Source organism: Xenopus laevis, chromosome 8S (genome assembly GCF_017654675.1).
Source record: "Xenopus laevis strain J_2021 chromosome 8S, Xenopus_laevis_v10.1, whole genome shotgun sequence".
NCBI lineage: Eukaryota > Metazoa > Chordata > Amphibia > Anura > Pipidae > Xenopus > Xenopus laevis.
The window spans coordinates 96,000,639-96,018,885 of NC_054386.1; the positions used below are offsets into that span (position 1 = coordinate 96,000,639).

Genomic DNA, 18,247 nt, shown 5'->3' on the forward strand with positions numbered 1-18,247 from the left:
AGAGCCGTGTGGTACTCTTTAGTGTGCCTGGAACCCCCTTAAATAGTATTGCTGTTGGTTTAACCAACCCCCGATATAAAGGTCTGGGGCTAGTGCACCTGGACCACCTTTTCGATGGTGAGTTTGTCAACTGTGGTTATTTGTGGCACATTTGTGATAGTCATTGCAACTGTAATGTACAGAACCCAAAGAAATAAGAAATAACAACAGCTCAGTCATCTTTATTTTGAATCTGTTTTCTTTATTTCACATTTTGATGCTTCTGTTTTTGTCCCTGATTGTCTAATCCTCCCGGCTAACGTGACAGACATAATCCTGATGGTCCGACACTGGCTACTGTTGGCCACATCTGATTTGAGTTTGTATATTCCTAGACATGGAGAAAGTGCTTGTCACATTGTAAGGGATTATTGGCAATATGTCTATGAGCGAGGCCCAGAATCCAGATTGGAGCTCCCTATGGATCAGCACTAGGGGCTTTATTGGCAGAGGATGAGGAGCAAATTCCACTGATGTCTCCACATCGAACCTTTTACTTTATAGCGTAAACACCTCTTAAGTTTACAAGCCGATTCCCATCAAGGAAATCCATCGGCCTATGAAATGGGTTAAACAAGCTACAGACACAAATGTAGAAGGGCATAAATGAGGGAATTCAAGTTATCGATTGAAAGGCCTGCTAGAACATATATGGATATTTACGCGGTAACTTCCATACATTCGGGATCCGAAGATGCGGAATTGTAGGATATGTCTCAACTTGCCTGTGGAAGCCATTCTCCTTTTCAAACCTCCCTAATCAACTGGTCATTCCTAAGATGCTGAGAAACATCATCAACAGATCCTACTACTACTATAATTTCTACTGACAGTTGGAAATTGTCTTCCTTAAATTTGTGAATTTCATAACATAAGGTACAAACTTCTATATATTTATGTAAGCAGCAATATAACTGATCCACAGACCTACCTGTCTGCTTTCCTTGGAGAAAACATTTTTTGGGAGTTAATTTATATTTCCAGGACACACTTCCTGGAACTGCCTAAATATCTTTAACTATCTTTAAGATGAAATAAATTTTGCATGGAATGGACCTTAACTCTACATTGGCTCCTTTTATTTCTCAGCCAAGAATCGGGGTCAAGGCAAGACATACTTGTATTTACTAAAGATGCACAGAATTCAGCATACGATTTGGGTTTTGACTGAATTCCGTCAAACAGAATCCAAACCCTAAGGGGCTGGTTCATTAATATTTAAATTTTGTTCTTTATGTGATTTGAGTTTCTTACGTTTTAGAAAACTCAAATTCATTTTAAGTTATTTTAAAATTTCAACATTTTCCAAAACAATTAGAGATTCTGCAGAGTAGCAGAATGTGATTTTAGTGCAATTGGATTTTTTGTAAATATTCTGGAAAACGAGAAAAAAACTTCATTGGAGTTAAAGTTTTTTATTTAAACATTAAAAAAACGAAACTTAGTAAATCTGCCTACCCTATCGTGACTATGGGGCTTTGGTAAACTGAATGTGAACATTTTTTTTATTAAACATTGCAGTCATTTTTACATTTTTCACATATTAGGGTTTGGATTTGGGATTACGATTTCAATGCATCCCTAATATTTACACCAAGCAAATACACATTTCTAACTTCACAGGTTATATAATTCCATTTGGGGTGGGGGACCTTTTTTTCTATTTCCGTCTCTATATAAATTTGTAGTCTTTAAAAATATTATACAAACTTTGATACGAGCAGCGTAAAATAAATAATTTCACTATACGTCAAAATTTACAAGGACCTTTATATTATATTATAACATTTATTCTTAGGAAGAAAATCAGCATTCTATATTAACTTTGGCACGTGGTTGGATTTCTTTTTTTTTTTAATTTAGAGGGTTTTAAACAATAAATATGCACTTCAACAAATAGAATTTGAAAACAATAATAAAAAAACAATATTTTAATGTATAAAGAATAGGTATTTTTTTACAGGGAAAATTATCATTTTTAGGCCAATATGCTCCATGTGAAATGCCATTATTGACTATATCCATCAATGTCAATATATGTATTGCAGAGACTGCAACTAGGGTTGCCACCTTTACTTGAAAAAAATATCAGCCTTCCTATATTTTTATGCATTTTCCCTATTAATAACATTGATAGGGTGGCAACCCTAACTGCAACTGACTCCAGGCCATCGGTGTGCTAAAAATACAGTCTTTTTAAAAAAAAATCTAAATCTTACTTGCTCTCAATGGAAGAAAATTGCAGTATCAGAGCAGAATAATCAGCTCACCGATGACCTGGAGATCAATATGTCTCATACTGAGAGGGTGAGTTTATATCTTTGTTCTGGTTCCTTGATCCCCCATGACCATTATTGTCTGTGGGAGTCATGGAGAGTCCAGTGCTTTAAATGCACCTTAGAAAGCCAGACTGGAGTTCAGTGGAGTAACTAGATATCACCTGGCCCCACAGCAAATTATATTTTTTCAGGCCTCCAAAATGTCTAGAGGTTAACTTGTTTTACTAATATTTATTTAAATTGTATATGAATGGGTCTCATGGGGCCCCTATACCTCCTGCAACCGCAGGGTCTGCTTCCTCTATAGCAGTGATCCCCAACCAGTAGCTCTTGAGTAACATGTTGCTCTCCAACCCCTTGGATGTTGCTCCCAGTGGTCTTAAAGCAGGTGCTTATTGTTGAATTCCAGGTTTGGAGGCAAGTTTTGGTTGTATAAAAACTAAGTATAGTGCCAAGCACCATATAGGGGCTACCAAATGGCCAATCACAACACTTATTCAGCACCCCAATGGACTTTTTCATGCTTGTGTTGCTCCCCAACTCTTTTTACATTTCAATGTGGCTCATGGGTAAAAAAGGTTGGGGATCCCTGCTCTACACCCCTGCTGGAGTTCTCTTATGTCACACATAGGATAAATAGCTACATGTACTGTACATATCTATGCACACATAGTTTATATATCTACTGACACATACTTATAGCTATACATACACCTATACACATACACACATTTGTGTACTTGTTAAATATACCCAAATGCCATTCTCTCTCTCTCTAAATGTATTTACTAATCATTGTTAAGTCAAAATAATAGAGGCAAAAAAAGAGGCTAGGACTAAGAAACCAGCCAAGATTTTCTTCATTTGGATGTGTCTCACATGTACAAAAGCTTAAGGACCACTGGCTTAAGGTTACAATACGTTTTAGCAACCCATACCTGGAATTTGGTGGGGAAGATCAAGATTATTGCCATCTACCAATCTGTGTAAAATCACCTCTGTTCTAATTATTACATAGGCCAAGAATAATAGTTCCTATCAGTAAAAATAAGGAAAAATATACATTGACAATAAGTACCTTTATGGGTCAACATCCAGTGTCAGACTAAACCTCTTATGGGGAAATGTGGAGTCCAGAACCAAGTTTTATAACAATTACCTGTTATTTTGTATGTTTCACGTTCTAGGCGTTATATAGGTCCATGGCTAAAATAAGAAAAGACTGCTGGGGCTCACATTACCTGGGCCCACCAGGAGATCCTCTGGTTCTTTGGTAGACCAGTTCAACCTTCATTACATCTTAATGTATATGGCAGTGTCACTGGACCTCAACATTTGTGATTACCCTATCCTGTAAGTGTGATATTATGCTGCAATAGATATTTGGGGAAAGAATTGTTTACCAAAATGAATATTCTAAAAAGGATATTTAAATAAATTCTACCAGCTCATTGAAGGCTGCTTATCTGGTGTCTGGTCCTTATAAAGAGAAAGCTACTTATAAAGGTTGTTGGAAATGGAGGAGGAATCTAATCGAGGCTGCATTGGTCGCTGGCCTGCTGTGGGTTTTGTTTCCCTCTCTCACCTTAACCTACTATGTAAAAGAGTCAGACAAATTTAAATCTGCATTAGAAAATTAAACCCAGTATTCAAGATAGTCTAATACCTAGCATTTATGTAAGCAGCTCTAAAGCCTTCACATTGACAGAGAATTTGCCATATTTACCCTATGGAGTTTTTTTTTTTTTGTATAGTTGAGTCATGAGAGATCATTTTCTCGTTCTACGACACATCAAAACGGATTTTTCTATTGCAAGAATGCAGCAGCTACCCTACATACTCAATATGCCTTCAGAGCAAGCCTCTAATTCCTGTACACATTTGCATATACTCGTATATATATAGATCTCTGTGCGTGTACATATATATATATAAATATGTGTAAACACAACGACAACCGGGTGTCCCTAATCTCTATCTATATATAGATATATATTTCTATTTATACATGAAGACCCAGAGCAAAGTGCTGTTAGATAAGCTACACGAAGGATTCCCTCCCCTTACATGTGAAAAATATCTCTCAGCTCCCCCAAAATAAAAGGTACTGTCTACTGTCACATTCATATATATTTATACATATATATTTTAAGTTATTACCTCTCTGTGCTATGATGTAAATTATTTCACTAAGCTACAGCAGAACTTTGGACATGTAGATTTATCTACTATACATTCAGTCCCTTAACTGGACACCCTTCCTCATCACCTTAACCATTCTGACCAGCAAACCCGTTACACATCTCCTTAATCCTTCCACATCTTCTATACGAGAGGAATTAAAATCATAATAAGATCCCCTCCGGATTCAGTTGGCCAAATGATGGTGCCGAAAGGCGACAGATGGATTGCATCAGTTTGGCCGAATGGCTGAACCTGTATAAAGGGTGATTGCCACCATTTGTTTCTGGATATGCCTTATAATAACCCACTATCACCATGAATCAGTTCTCACATTATGATATGACACTGAGGTCTCCAAACAAAAGTGCGTCCTTAATTTCTGGAAGAATAATTTGACATATTCATTACTTGAATCATATATTTCAGTATGTTAGGTTGGATGAAGTTGGTGGTTCCAAAGATTGGAGCACAAGTTCCACATTTACTTGGTGGCTACTCGTGACTTACTCAGGCCTGAAGACGTTGGCTGTTTTACGTTTTAACCAACTGCATTACCTTTTTGCTAATAATGCATTTCTTGTTGCCATGTGGAAACATAGAAAGCTTGACATAGTCATGGGGTGTGCATGGGGCTAAGTGTATTCCACCTTTACATTGTTCTGGTTAATTTGAAGAATCATTTTGATTGAATAAATTCTGGAAATTGGTCAACTGCCTGATCTGCTCTGTTTGCATAGAATGCCTTCTAATAAGTTTCTTCTTGGCTTTGGCATCAAAGTGTTTTGGAGAGCTTGGAGCCACGGGTATGAAAATTTTCTGGCTGCCATGAACTGGTGACGGAGCCTTGCCATTAGCCCGGATGTCTGGGATTGGAGGATTGAGGTTGACGTTCAGTGGTGGTAAGAAGCCAGGTCTAGTGTGTGAGATGTGATCCAAAAGAAGTGTCCCAGATCCCCTTCTTTCTAAAAGCCCTGGTGTTCGGCGTCGCACAGACATGGGAGATACTGCGCTAGGAATACTTTCCAAGGATTCTCGTGAAGAACTGGTAAAGAGTGTTAATGGAGAAGCATTGTATTTCCTCCTCTCTAAAGATACGCGTCCAGAATCTGGGGAACCAGGAATGGAATCAGGGCAAAGATGGGAATCTGATTCATAGTGGTCCATACGTGTCAACTTGTGATGGGCAACCCCACGCAAGTTAGTCGCAATAGTTGGGGCTAATGTGGCATTAGATGTTTCCTGAGTTTCAGGTGCTGTATTGCGTCTTGACAGTGGCTGGTGAAGGTGGCTGAGATGCACTTTATCAGCCCATAAAGCATCCAGCGCTGAAGGTTCATCCTCTGGGGTCTGCTCATTCAGCTTTAAGCAAGAGGAGTCTTGTCCTTCTATGCTATGCCTCCTTGAGAGCAATGGTCTATTGCTTATGGATAAGTTGTTTACTTCACTTATAATATTTTCTTCACATTCTTCCACGGTGGTATTTTCTGTTGGCACAACCGGATGAGATCCAGCAAGGACAGATGGGGCCACTAAACCCCAAGGTTCTGAATTCAGCCTCTTCAGTTGCTTCTTGTTGACCACCCTCCCTTTGGCAAGAATATGATCTGATGTTTTAACCTCTAATTTGGAAGATGAAGGGCAGGTGAGCCTAGTACCCATGTTAAAGTTAAAAACATCCCTTGCTTCCTCTTTCTCGCTAGCCGGAGAGAGGGATGTCTTTATATCTATATCAGAAGGTGACATGCAGATACCTGGGGACTGCTTATCATCAATGCCTGGTGATGGAGGCGAGTTGAGATACTGCTTTGTCTTTTTGGTGCCAGAAGGGGAAGTATCCGTGGTAATAATTATGACCTCTTTTCCTCTAGCCTTGCAAGCATCTAACAAAACCCTTAAAGTTTCCCGGTCGCCTCTGTTGATTGCATACATGAGTGCAGATGTCCCTGAGTAGTCTTTTATACTGGGATCTGACCCATGTTCTAGTAGTACAGATACCACCTCTGCACCAGTTATATTGCAGCAGGCGTGCATCAGTGCAGTTTTGCCCATCTTGTCTGGCATGTTAGGGTCTGCCCCATTTTCCAGCAGGTATTTTACCATCCGGGATTTGTTTTGAGGGTCGTCGTATTTGGCTAAACAGGCTGCCATTAGAGGTGTCTCACCTTGGGCATTACCTTCGTTAATATAGGCACCTCCTTCCAGCAGAAGGCGCGCCAGTCTAAATTTGCCCTGCCACACAGCCTTCAGTAAGGCACTGCCCTCTGGGTGCAACATGATAGAGTCTCTCATTGGTAAAGTGCAAACAGATACATCATCTGCTAAGCAAAGACACAGACGGGTTTTGAGGAGCGTTTCACAACCATCTCGTTTCTCTGTAACAGAAACAGAAATAAGCAAGTGAGTGAAATCTGCAACATACATACAGTCGCCATTATCCGCCACTTAATTCCTTATGATTAGCACTCATTGCAGGAGCAAATGAATAACAATGTGTCACCATGTCATTACTACACTTATCTTAATGGTAATGGAAGTACAGCTTAAGAAAAAGTAGGGTAGAAATGTTGAAACAATTGAATCTTGCCATGTATGCCCAGCTGTAAGTAAAGTAGGGATGCATCTAATCCACTATTTGGGATTCGGCCAAACCCCTAAATCCTTTGTGAAAGGTTCGGCCAAATACTGAACCGAATCCAAATCCAAATGTACATATGCAAATCAGGGGCAGGAAAGGCAAAAGTGGGGAAATATCTTTTTTCATTTGTTGTTATGTGATGAAAAGTCAAGTGTTTTCCCTCCCTCCCCCAAATTTATATATGCAAATTAGGGGTGGGAAGGGGAAACATTTTTTACTTCCTTGATTTGTGAAAAAAGGTCACTTGATTTCCCTCCCCACTCCTAATTTGCATATGCAAATTACGATTCTCATTCGGTTCAACCAGGCACAAGGATTCGCCCGAATCCGAATCCTGCTGAAAAAGGCAGAATCCTGACCCAGTCCCAAACCTAAACCTAAAGGGGCAAATTCACTAAGTGCCAAAGCGCCGAACACTAACGTTAATTCGCTAGCGTTTAGCATTTTCGTTACTGCGCAAATTTACTAACGAACGCTGGCGTAGTTTCGCTAGTGTTACTTCGCAACCTTACGCCAGGCGAAGTTTACACTAGACTTCCTTCGCCACCTCAGACCTGGCGAAGCGCAATAGAGTAGATAGGGATTGTTTCAAAAAAAAGGCAAAATTTATTTCTAAGTCCCAAAAAACGCTGGCGTTTTTTCTACATTATGGGTGATAGGCTGAAAAAGATCGAAATTTTTTTTGGGGCTCCCCTCCTTCCCCCCTACATTTCCTGACTCATGGCAACTTACCTAGACAGTGGGCACATGTGTAGGGCAAAATAATTTTTTTATTTGATGATTTGAAGGTTTTCTTGGCATTTGTAGTGCTGATACGTATTCCTCCATTGAAATTTGAATTTGGCGCCGTATGCAAATTAGCCTTCGCTAGCGTAACTTCGCTTTACATAGCGAATCAACGCTAGCGCAACTTCGCAACCTTACGCTACCCCTGAGCGCAACTTCGGATTTTAGTGAATTTGCGAAGCGCTGGCGAAACTACGCCTGGCGAAGTGCGGCGAAGTTGCACCTGGCGAAACTACGAATGTTAGTGAATTTGCCCCAAAGTCTTTATTCTAGTGTTAATATGGGGGTGTGCTTAAATCAGTTGATAAGGAAAGACATACAACACACTTCTCCCTGTCTGAATTTACTCTATAAATCAAATGCAAAACATTGATTACACCACTCTTGGAATAATAGAAAATAATAAATTAGAGTGGGCCCAAAGAAGGATCTCTTTGTGTTCTCTAATTGGTGGCAACTAATGGATAAGTCACAGGCCATGTTTTTCTGCAGTCTATGCATGGGGGTACATATATATGGCACCCTAATTATGTTATGCTGATTAGAGTCAGCAGAATTTCGAAGTGACAGCACCCAATGAAATATTTCTTTGTGTTCCTAACGCATTAAGAATTATTATATTTTGTAGTTAAACTGTACTCAGTAGGGATGCACCGAATCCAGGATTTGGCCAGGATTCGGCCTTTTTCAGCAGGATTCGGATACGGCTGAATCCAACCGAATGTGAGGAGGAAAATTACCTTTTGTAATAAAAACAAGGAAGTAAAAAATGTTTTGCCCTTCCCACCCCTAATTTAAATTAGGATTCGGATTCGGTTTGGTATTCGGCCAAATCTTTCGCGAAGGATTTGAGGGTTTTGGCCCGAATCCAAAATAGTGTATTTGATGCATCCCTAGTACTCAGTAGTGCAGTAGAACACAGAGGCAATATTGATTATAAGCACACTTAGGTACCTGTATGGATCTTCATACCTTAAATCTAGTAGAAAATAAATTAAACATTAAATAAACCCATTAAGCTGGTTCTTCTTCCAATAAGGATTAATTATATCTTAGTTGGGATCAAGTATAAGCAATTGTTTTATTACTACAGAGAAAAAGGAAATCATTTTCAAAAATGTGGATTGTTTGGATAAAATGGAGTCTATGGAAGACATCCTTTTCGTAATTCCGATCTTTCTGGATAACACCTCGGGTCGGTGCTCCTATCAGCAGAAAACTGCACCGGTCCAAGGGTTCTTCTAGCGAGCACCACTGAGCTATCCTCTTCCTTCTTGCTTTCTTCACACGGGTGCGCATGTGCAGTAGAGCAAAAAACCAAACTGTAATGAAGAAGTCGGTTATTTCGTTCTACTGTGCATGCGTCTACCCTGGGAAATTTGAAGAAAGAAGTAGCAGGAAGATAATCGCTCCGTGGTGTTCGCTCGAAGAACCCCCAGACTGGTGTCATTTTCTGCTGATAGGAGCACCAGCCCGGGTGTCAGGTAAGTATATACAATCACTTGGGGTGCCTAACTTTTGGCACCCCCAAGTAAATAGGCATTTCCTTCTTCTTTAAGTATGTCTACTCGTATTAAGTCCAAAAATTGCCTTCATTCTTTCATGACCACATGATGTCACTATGCTTCTGGGATAATGACTAGGTTTGGGCGAATTTGACCCGTTTCGTTATGCCAAAAATTTGCTGCTGTCGAAATGTCGCCAACGGCCATTAAAGTCTATGGGCGTCAAAAAATTTTGGCAAGCACCATTTTTTTTGACACTCAATGCCATACAAGTCTACAGGCGGCATTTCCGCGGCGGAACAAGGCAAAAAAATTGGCCCATCCCTAATACAGACCTGAAAACCTTCCTGGTTCCTTCTTACCATAACCAAGAACATAATGCAGTGACATATTTCCACGGATTTCAGCCATAAACTATATTCACAAGCCAGTATAATTGCTCACACACAAATAAAAGTTGTTACCATGGCAACCACAATACTCCAACCTTATTGCAAAGTAAATACACAGTATTCCAGGCTATATCATCTAGACACCATATCAAGGGAAATACTTTAATTGCAGGCAAGCAAATACAGTATGAAAACCGTTCTAATAAATGAAAGTGGCAAGTGATAACAAACCTAGACGAACAACCGAAAATGCCAATGTAGAAGTGGAAAGGAATGGTTATGTCATCAATATACCTCAATTGTTATTATCTATAATCAAGCCAAAAGTGCTTTCATACTAGCCAGCCGAGTATACAGCTGCACATGCTTCAACCTGTTTCCTGAATGCTGGTGTCAAGTCTAATCTATCCGTCGGTTTATTGGACCTGCCTGGCAGCCTCAGAGAACATATGAACAAGGTCACCTTGTTATTTATTATATTCCTTGATAGAGAAAGGAATACAGAGAAGAAAGGAGCCAAGGAATGTCACTCTAACCTTAAAGACAAATAGATACTAAGATCGATATGATAGGGCAATAATAACTATATTATATTTTTACTATTGTTCAAGTCTATTGACCCAATAAGTTAGCAATCTTGTTGCTCTGCTCATGACTTGTAATCAGTATACATCTTTATACTCCCTATTGTCTAGCCTTTTCTTGAAACATTATATGGACAGTACACTCTCTCCATGCCTTCCCTGTAGCCCCTTTCCTCCCACGTTATCTACCACAAAAGCACCTTATCGCTCTCCCACCACTTTCATGGTTTCTCCCCTGCCAGAGTATTCCACAACACTCGCTTTCTATCTACCCTCTTGTTATAGTTACACCAGGCCCTGACTGGCAATCTGTGAGTTCTGGCAAATGCCCGAGGGGCTGCTATAAGATGCCATAACTAGTCACTATTTATTGGGCTGGCGGGGGGCTGCTTGGGCCTCTGTGTATTTGGACTGCCAGGGCCTATTGTGAATCCCAGTCCGGACCAGAGTTCCACCAAGTACCTCGTGTAAATTTCTCCTCCAAATGCATTATCTTCCTCCACTAATTCATCCTTACACTTAACAATTTCTCTATTCTCTGAACACTTTCCTTGCTTTCTCTATGACTCTATTTCTACAATTATCTCATCCTTTAGATATATCTCAAGATGCCCTCTCCTTGTTTCTATGCAAGACAGCAGGAGTATTAGATGGAAACCAAGTTTTGTTGAAAAAAATATAAATTTTTATGGATACGCTATAGGTTAAAGATTATCCACTGGGCTTTAAAGCACAGCCAGGGCAGTTGCTGATCAGATCCTAACCATAGACTGGTTTCACATTTACTGGGGCTCAACAATACAGGGCAGGGTTTCCTGATTAGCCTATATGAAGCCAAAGATGTACAAAAGGTGTTCTGTTAACCTTAAAGGAGAAGGAAAGTTACGGAGGCATTTTATTGCCAATAGATTAGCTGCAATAGTGCAAGCTAGAATGCTATATTTATTCTGTAGAATGTTTTACCAAACCTGAGTAAAAAGCTCTCTGTTTGATTATGATAGCAGCTGCCATATTAGCTTGGTGTGATATCACTTCCTTCCTGAGTCTCCCCCTGCTCACTTATAGTTCTGGGCTCAGATTAAAGCAGAGAAGGAAAGGAGGGAGTGAGGAGCAAACTGAGCATGCTCAAGCCCTAGCCCTGGAGGTTTAAGCTGAAAACAGGAAGTCTGATACAGAAGCCCATGAGTACACAATAGAAGGAAAGAAATGCTGCGTTTCTTTAGACAGGAGACTCAGAGCAGCATTACTTTTACTGGTGTATTTATATAGACCTTTCTGATAAAGCTTACTTAGTTTTAACCTTTCCTTCTCCTTTAATTTGTTATTGCAGGGGAAACAAGTTGCGGTCTGATCACATGTGGACACAATGGGATTTCTACAGGATATGTCTTGAGGAATTTGAAAGGCCCCGCTCATCCAGTGGAGAATACTGTGGCTAATTACATTTATGAAGCTATCAATCAAGTGGAGGTTCAACTGAATAAAATGACAACAGAAACATTAAAGGAACCCAAGAGATTTCAGGAGATAGACACATTTAGCCATTTAGGTCTATTCTCTGACATTGAACACAGTTTATTTGCGGTTAGAAAACAACAGGATGGAGCAGAAATGCAACTTTGCACAACTGATAGTGCCGGCCCATTAACTGTTAAGGTTTGATATATAAAGTGTTCTCACTCATATGCATTCTTTTTGGTGCCTAAAAGTAGAAAAAAATTAAATGCTGGCAAATGTTTTTGTGATCTAACCCAAAAGGTAAAACTTTCCATCTGTACACTCATCATCATCAGATCTAGAATTAACCTTGTACAACCGAAAATGAGACTTCAGTAGACGAAGGTTCTGCTTAAATAAGTTCTCCTGATGCATCAAAGTACAGTTTTGGAACATGCAGTTTTTAGGCTTTGCATTTTCTAATAATTTTTTGCATTCTAGCACCAGTGCATGGGATGCCAAGGAGGTATAGAAAGTGTGGCAAGCATTACCTCGCATCCTGAAGATCACTAGACACCAAGGAAACTGGTAGGTCTAGATCTAGAAGATAACCCAAATGTCTGTCTTGTTTTGCAAGAATATAATCGGATGATAAGCAAGGTACAGGTATGGGATCTGTTATCTAGAATGCTTGGGACCTTGGGTTGTCCGCAAAACAATCCTATTGGGTTTAATTAACATTTAAATTATATTTTAGTAGACTCAAGATATGGAAATCCAAACTACAGAAGATCCTTCATCTGGTAAACCCCAGGTTGCTAACATTCTGGATGACAGGTCCCATACCTGTAGTAGGAAAAACTCATAAGGTCTCATTTAGAAATATAAGCACACAGTGTAAAATCAGAGCATGCTATACATTTGTGTCCATACCTGATCCTTAGCATTGTATGTCACAGACTAATGTGGCTGCTCCACCTGCTCTGATAAATAGTGTGCACGGGTACAAGAGGGACCCTGGAATTTCCAGTGGCCTTAACCTGATATTAATTGTGGGGTCAACATGTAATGAGTGGTGCAGCTCACCAGAAGTAACAGCAATTGCACACAAATTCCACTGCTGTGGCACAAGTTGTGTGTGTGATTTCCAGTAATGTAATTTACCCGTGTGGGGCCCGGGTGAAGGCTGTGCAGCAGGGCCCCCCACCAAAACCAATTTTTGCAGCGGATTTGGTTGCGAACCGCCAGCAAGCCCCAAGGGGTCTGGTCCCTGGTGTGGTTGCACCCCCCACACCCCCTGTAGTTCCGCCACTGATAAAGTTCCAGCTGCTACAATGGAATTCTCGGAGAATGCTGCATTGTGGGTAAAATCACGGTCATGTACTTTTGCCCTTTGGGAATGAGCACTAAAATGACATCAGTTCAATGAAATCTACGCCGATGTTTAAACATGAACAGCTGCACCTTCTGTCATCTAGCACCTTCATTTGTGTGATTTCAGTGCTTTGGATTCAGTTCTACTGGGCCCTTATATTTAACACAATCCAAATCCTGCCAAATCCAGAATTCAGCGCCCCCCTAACATAAACGAAAGAAAAGATTGTAAGCTCAAATGAGCAAGGATCTCTTTAACTTCTGCAGCATTCAGTATGTGTAAGTCATATCTACTTTCAGTCTATGTACCCTTCTGTTGTACGACGCTGAGGCATATGTTGGCTTGGCACTTTATAATTTAAAATGTGATTTTTAACTCCATACAAATATTCTCCTATATTCTCCTTCGTTCTCTAATTGTCCAGTTGCTTGATTTCCATCGAGTCCTCCTACTGGCTTCATTGCTTTATATATATTTGATATATTTATATTCACCCCCCCACTACTCATTTACTCATTTAAATACTATGCCGTCTGAACAAGAAGCTGACACAATTGCTTCAATCCAAATCAGATATGTAGCAAGAGGGCCAGGAAGCTAAATAAGAAGCCCTGCTGATATCAATATGGAAGCCGGTGGTGATGATCGTTCCTCAGATCATTTGCACACCTCTCACATCTTTTTTTTTTCATATTTTTAGCTCATGGCTCCAGCAGATTAAACCGTACGAGAGCAAGGCTACAGAGAAAGTCACCCTCTCGCTGTGCAAAGGGGGGATGTTTTGATACTGCCGGTGCTGAGAAAAGAACAAGGCTTCGGAGCACTCAGACACCACCGTATTACCAATTCAGATGAACCTTTATTCCTCTGTGTAATGCAAATGCTATTTTCATGGGCCACATGCACAGATTGTAGGGGAGGGAGAGCGAGAGCGAATGGCACCAAGAACACCGAGGGCTGAGGAGATCCCAAATCAATTATTCATATTAAGCTGTGTATTAGTGTGTGTGAGGTTTAACCTTTAGAAGAATTAAAAGCAAATCTTCTTCTCTTGCTGGTGGAGCTCTCTTTAGTGGACCCATCTTTATGGGGAGGTGGCAGTTGTATGCAGTGGCAGGCTGTCAGGGAATGCTGGGAATTGTAGGAGCTCTCCAGGTTAGATTTTAAATCTTAAGGCCCCCAAATAGGATATTTGCCCCGTACCCCTCCACCACCAACAACAGCCCTGGTTGCTGAAGTCTTAACCCCTTTACCTATTTAACAATCTTATCTGGGATTGTTTTATGGAAGCAGTGAGCCACTCAGCTATTCCTGATATATTCTGCCGTCTTTTCATCTCACATGAAAGACTCCCGAAAAGGTGAGCAGTCATAGGGGGTAAGGTTTAATTAGCGTAAGCGTGCGATTATTCATCAAAATCATTCTCGTGGCACATAAATATCATATGCGTGCGATTATTCATCAAAATCATGCTCGTGGCACATAAATATCTTATTATTCAACCAGTGAAATCTACCTGCCCACCCTACCTGCAGTCTGAAGGGGTGTTTTATAGTAGCGTCTGATAGGAGTAAATAGGAAGCGTAACTTACATGCAGGGAAACTGCCAATTACACCCAGTCTGACAGTTGTACATGTCGACAAATGGGCACTTTAGTAGATCTATTACCCCCTGGATTGGATAAGTCCATATATTAAGTGGTTGTCCTTTAGTTGCCTTATTGTATCGGAAAGTAGGTTAAAATGGCCTTGCGCCTGAACCCGTTTGGTGCAAATTATGAAACGCCCTTTCCAGATTCTAAAAATAAAAAAGGTGGAGTCAGTTCTCCTGGTCACCCCCCTCCCCAAGAATCCATTTTTTATTTGTACCTTACCCATCCCTAGTTAGGTCTCTTCCCGGTCTCCTACAGCTAAGTATCTTTGTTCAGGGTACCAGGTCACAAGAGCTGACAATCATTTTGACCCAGTAGTGCATTATCAGGTGCTCATAGAGACAAGTAAAGACCATAATTATGATCTATAAACAACAGTGTATGTTATGGGGGTATTGTGAAAGCACTGGACAGATGCGGCAGGGATATTGGACCTTATGGGCACCGATGTGATATCACCAAGTGTGAAATCGTTGTCGTTGGCAGCAGTTTTACCTGCAGCAATTGAACTAAAGACCTGGCTGCCTCCCAGATGCTGCTGGGATGTTTCCCCACCATAGTGATATCACAATGGGCGCAATCGTTGCCCCCCAGCATTTAAACAAGAGACATTGCATGCACCCCACCACCCCTCACATATATATATATTATATTATAGGGTTAGATTCCTGGCCGCCTCACCTGGTAGGAACGTCTCCCCTCCTGCGGGAACCTCGATGTAGATGCCTGCTCTCCCACTACACCAGCTTCTCTACTTGCAGAGATGCCTGTACATTCCCATAGTAAATTCATGTCTGGGGGGAAAAAAAAAAAAAAAAAAACCAATACCCTTTAAAAACAAGGGGAGGGTGTATGGGAAAGAGTAAAAAAAAAAAATCCTCCAATTTTTTCTCTATAAATCTCTATAAAAATGGGTTTAGTAATCCAATGTAGGAATTAGTCAGATTGTGTCTGTTATTCCCCCCCTGTTGCTGTTCTGCATATGATCTGGTGCCTGCTAGTCACTGTCACAGAATGAACAGCCTTGTGAAACCCACATAAGCTATTTTTAGCCTCCTTTCCCATAGAGCACAAGTAGATTTTCCATTAAAATACACAGAGCCATAATAATACAATATACACAGTCCAGGGCACATTCACCCCCCTCTCCACTTCTTCCTCCAACCCTCATGCGCCTGATATTTGCTATACTCATTCCTGGCCACCCGGCTTATTATTTAACCCTCCAGCTGCTGCACTGCTGGGCTCCTATTGGCAAATTAGAAGGTTAATTACTCCAGCCCCTCCCTTTTACCTTCAGTCTGTTAATATATTTTATATATTGCAGGATAAAGGAAAGAAGCAATGGACATATAACTGTATAATTAACCAATAGGAATATTTTGGCTATTTATGCCAGCCTGTGACTTCAGGATCTCGGCATACATGCTTTTTCATAAAGTACAGCCCTGCTGAGGATGCTGGGAATTTTTTTTTCTGGATGTTGCAGCGTTTAAACCTTCCCACACAGCTCTGCTGAATTTTTATTTTCATTAAAGGGGTCCTTCACCTTTAAGTTCACTTTTAGTATGTTATAGAATGGCAACTTTTCAATTGGTCTTCATTATTCATTTATTTGATCGTTTTTGCATTATTTTCCTTCTAAGAGCTCTTACAGACGAGCGTTTTTACCTGCGCTCCAATGCGTTCCATTTTTCTGCATTCAGCCGCAGGGGAGAGCAGGAATAGACGCATTACATTTTTTTGCAATGGGGCTGTACTCACACAGGCGCGTGTACGCGTGTACGAACGCAGGTTGAGACGCAACATGCTGCATTTTTCCTGCGTTCGGCGCCTACACGCACCTGTGTGAGTACAGCCCCATTGGAAAAAATGTAATGCGTCTATTCCTGCGCTCCCCTGCAACTGAACGCAGAAAAACAGAACGCAGGGGAGCGCAGGTAAAAACGCTCATCTGTAAGAGCCCTTATAAGGAATATAAAAACAAATGCTCTGCAAGGCTACACATTTACCGTTATTGCTAATTTTTATTCCTTATCTTTCTATTCAGGCCCCTCTCCTGTTCGTTTCCATCTCTTATTTAAATCAATGCATGGTTGCTAGGGTAATTTGGACCCCAGCAACCCGTTTGCTAAAAATGCAAACTGGGAGCTGCTGAATAAAAAAGCTAAATAAGTCAAAAAACACAAATAATAAAAAAATCAAATCCAATTCCAAATTGTCTCAGAATATCACTTTTTATGTCATACTAAAAGTTAATTTAAAGGTGAACAACTGCTTTAAGAGCTAAACTCTGAGGGTTGGGCCCCTGGTATGGCAGGAAGGCAGGGCCCCAAACCTCAGGGGTCGGAATATACATAATAGAGAGATGTTCTTATCATCCAACCTGCAGCTCTCCTACTGTTTATCTATAACCCTCAGCATCCTACTGACAGTCAAAGGCAGAGGGTTATAGTTAAACAGCTGGAAGGCAGCAGGTCCATTTAGTAAGACTTCCCCTTTGATTCAGGGGGGACCAGAGCAAATATTACAACATTTACTCTGATGTTAAAGATTTACTTTAAGCTCAGCAGCAGAAAATACACAAATAAGCCACCAATCCAGAACAGTATCCTCAATGTATATACAAGGAGGATGCAAACTGGTACCCCCTGACTATTCTTGACTACAACTCCCAGCATGCCCTCTACTGCAGCTGTTTTGCAATAAAGAGGTGGGGCTCCTGGACTGAGACTCACACGTGCAGTAGCCCCTGGCAATCAACTGGGCGTTTGCTTTCATTAGTCCAAATTACACGTGACTAGTCGAAGCTAATTGCTGATTGGTTGCTATTGGTTACGGCACTCTTGCACATATGTTAGCCAACGAGCCCACCAGTGTTTGTTTTCATTCGTACGCCCGTTTCCCAGGCAGAATTAGAGGTTTGTGTAAATAGTGTAACTCCTGGTGTGTTTAGGAGGTTTGTGTGTATATTGTGTTGCCTTTGGACAAGTTAAAGTGCCGGTTGTGAAGGTGATTGTGTTTCCACTTGCAACAAATACAGTATCACACCTCTTTCCTTATTTCAAGTTATGCTTACCTTTTTGTCTGCCTTGTCTTTTTCTTTAATCCCCCTTTCTCGTTCTTCCCATATTCCACTTTCTCTTCTGTGCTTCACTTTCTACCTGTGCCGTTTTCTTTTTTGTTCTTACCTCGTTCATTCACATTCAGTCTCCTCTTCTTCTGTTTCTGTCATCCTCTTCCTTTCTCCTTTACTCTTTTCTTTCATTCTGCCACTTTATCCTCTCTAATGCTCTTGTTTAAATGTTCTTTATTGTTCTTGTCTTTCCCCCTTATGTCCCCTTCTTACAAGTAATCATCTTGAAAAGTACTATTCTCC

The 18,247-nt window shown here is 40.6% G+C and overlaps 1 protein-coding gene across 1 annotated transcript; it reads right to left on the reverse strand.

The window, feature by feature from the left end:
- Positions 1-3,162: 3,162 nt before the first annotated feature.
- ankrd34a.S (ankyrin repeat domain 34A S homeolog) lies at positions 3,163-15,769 on the reverse strand. The gene is made up of 2 exons (XM_018233859.2): positions 15,550-15,769; positions 3,163-6,874 (listed from the first exon to the last, which is right to left on the reverse strand). Exon 2 carries the CDS (start codon positions 6,789-6,791, stop codon positions 5,166-5,168), a length of 1,626 nt encoding a protein of 541 aa, XP_018089348.1. The 5' UTR covers positions 6,792-6,874; positions 15,550-15,769; the 3' UTR covers positions 3,163-5,165.
- Between the last annotated feature and the right edge of the window lie 2,478 nt (positions 15,770-18,247).

Coding starts and splice junctions, on each gene's coding strand:
- ankrd34a.S (XM_018233859.2), bottom strand. CDS start 6,791: ATGAGAGACTCTATCATGTTGCACCCAGAGGGCAGTGCCTTACTGAAG.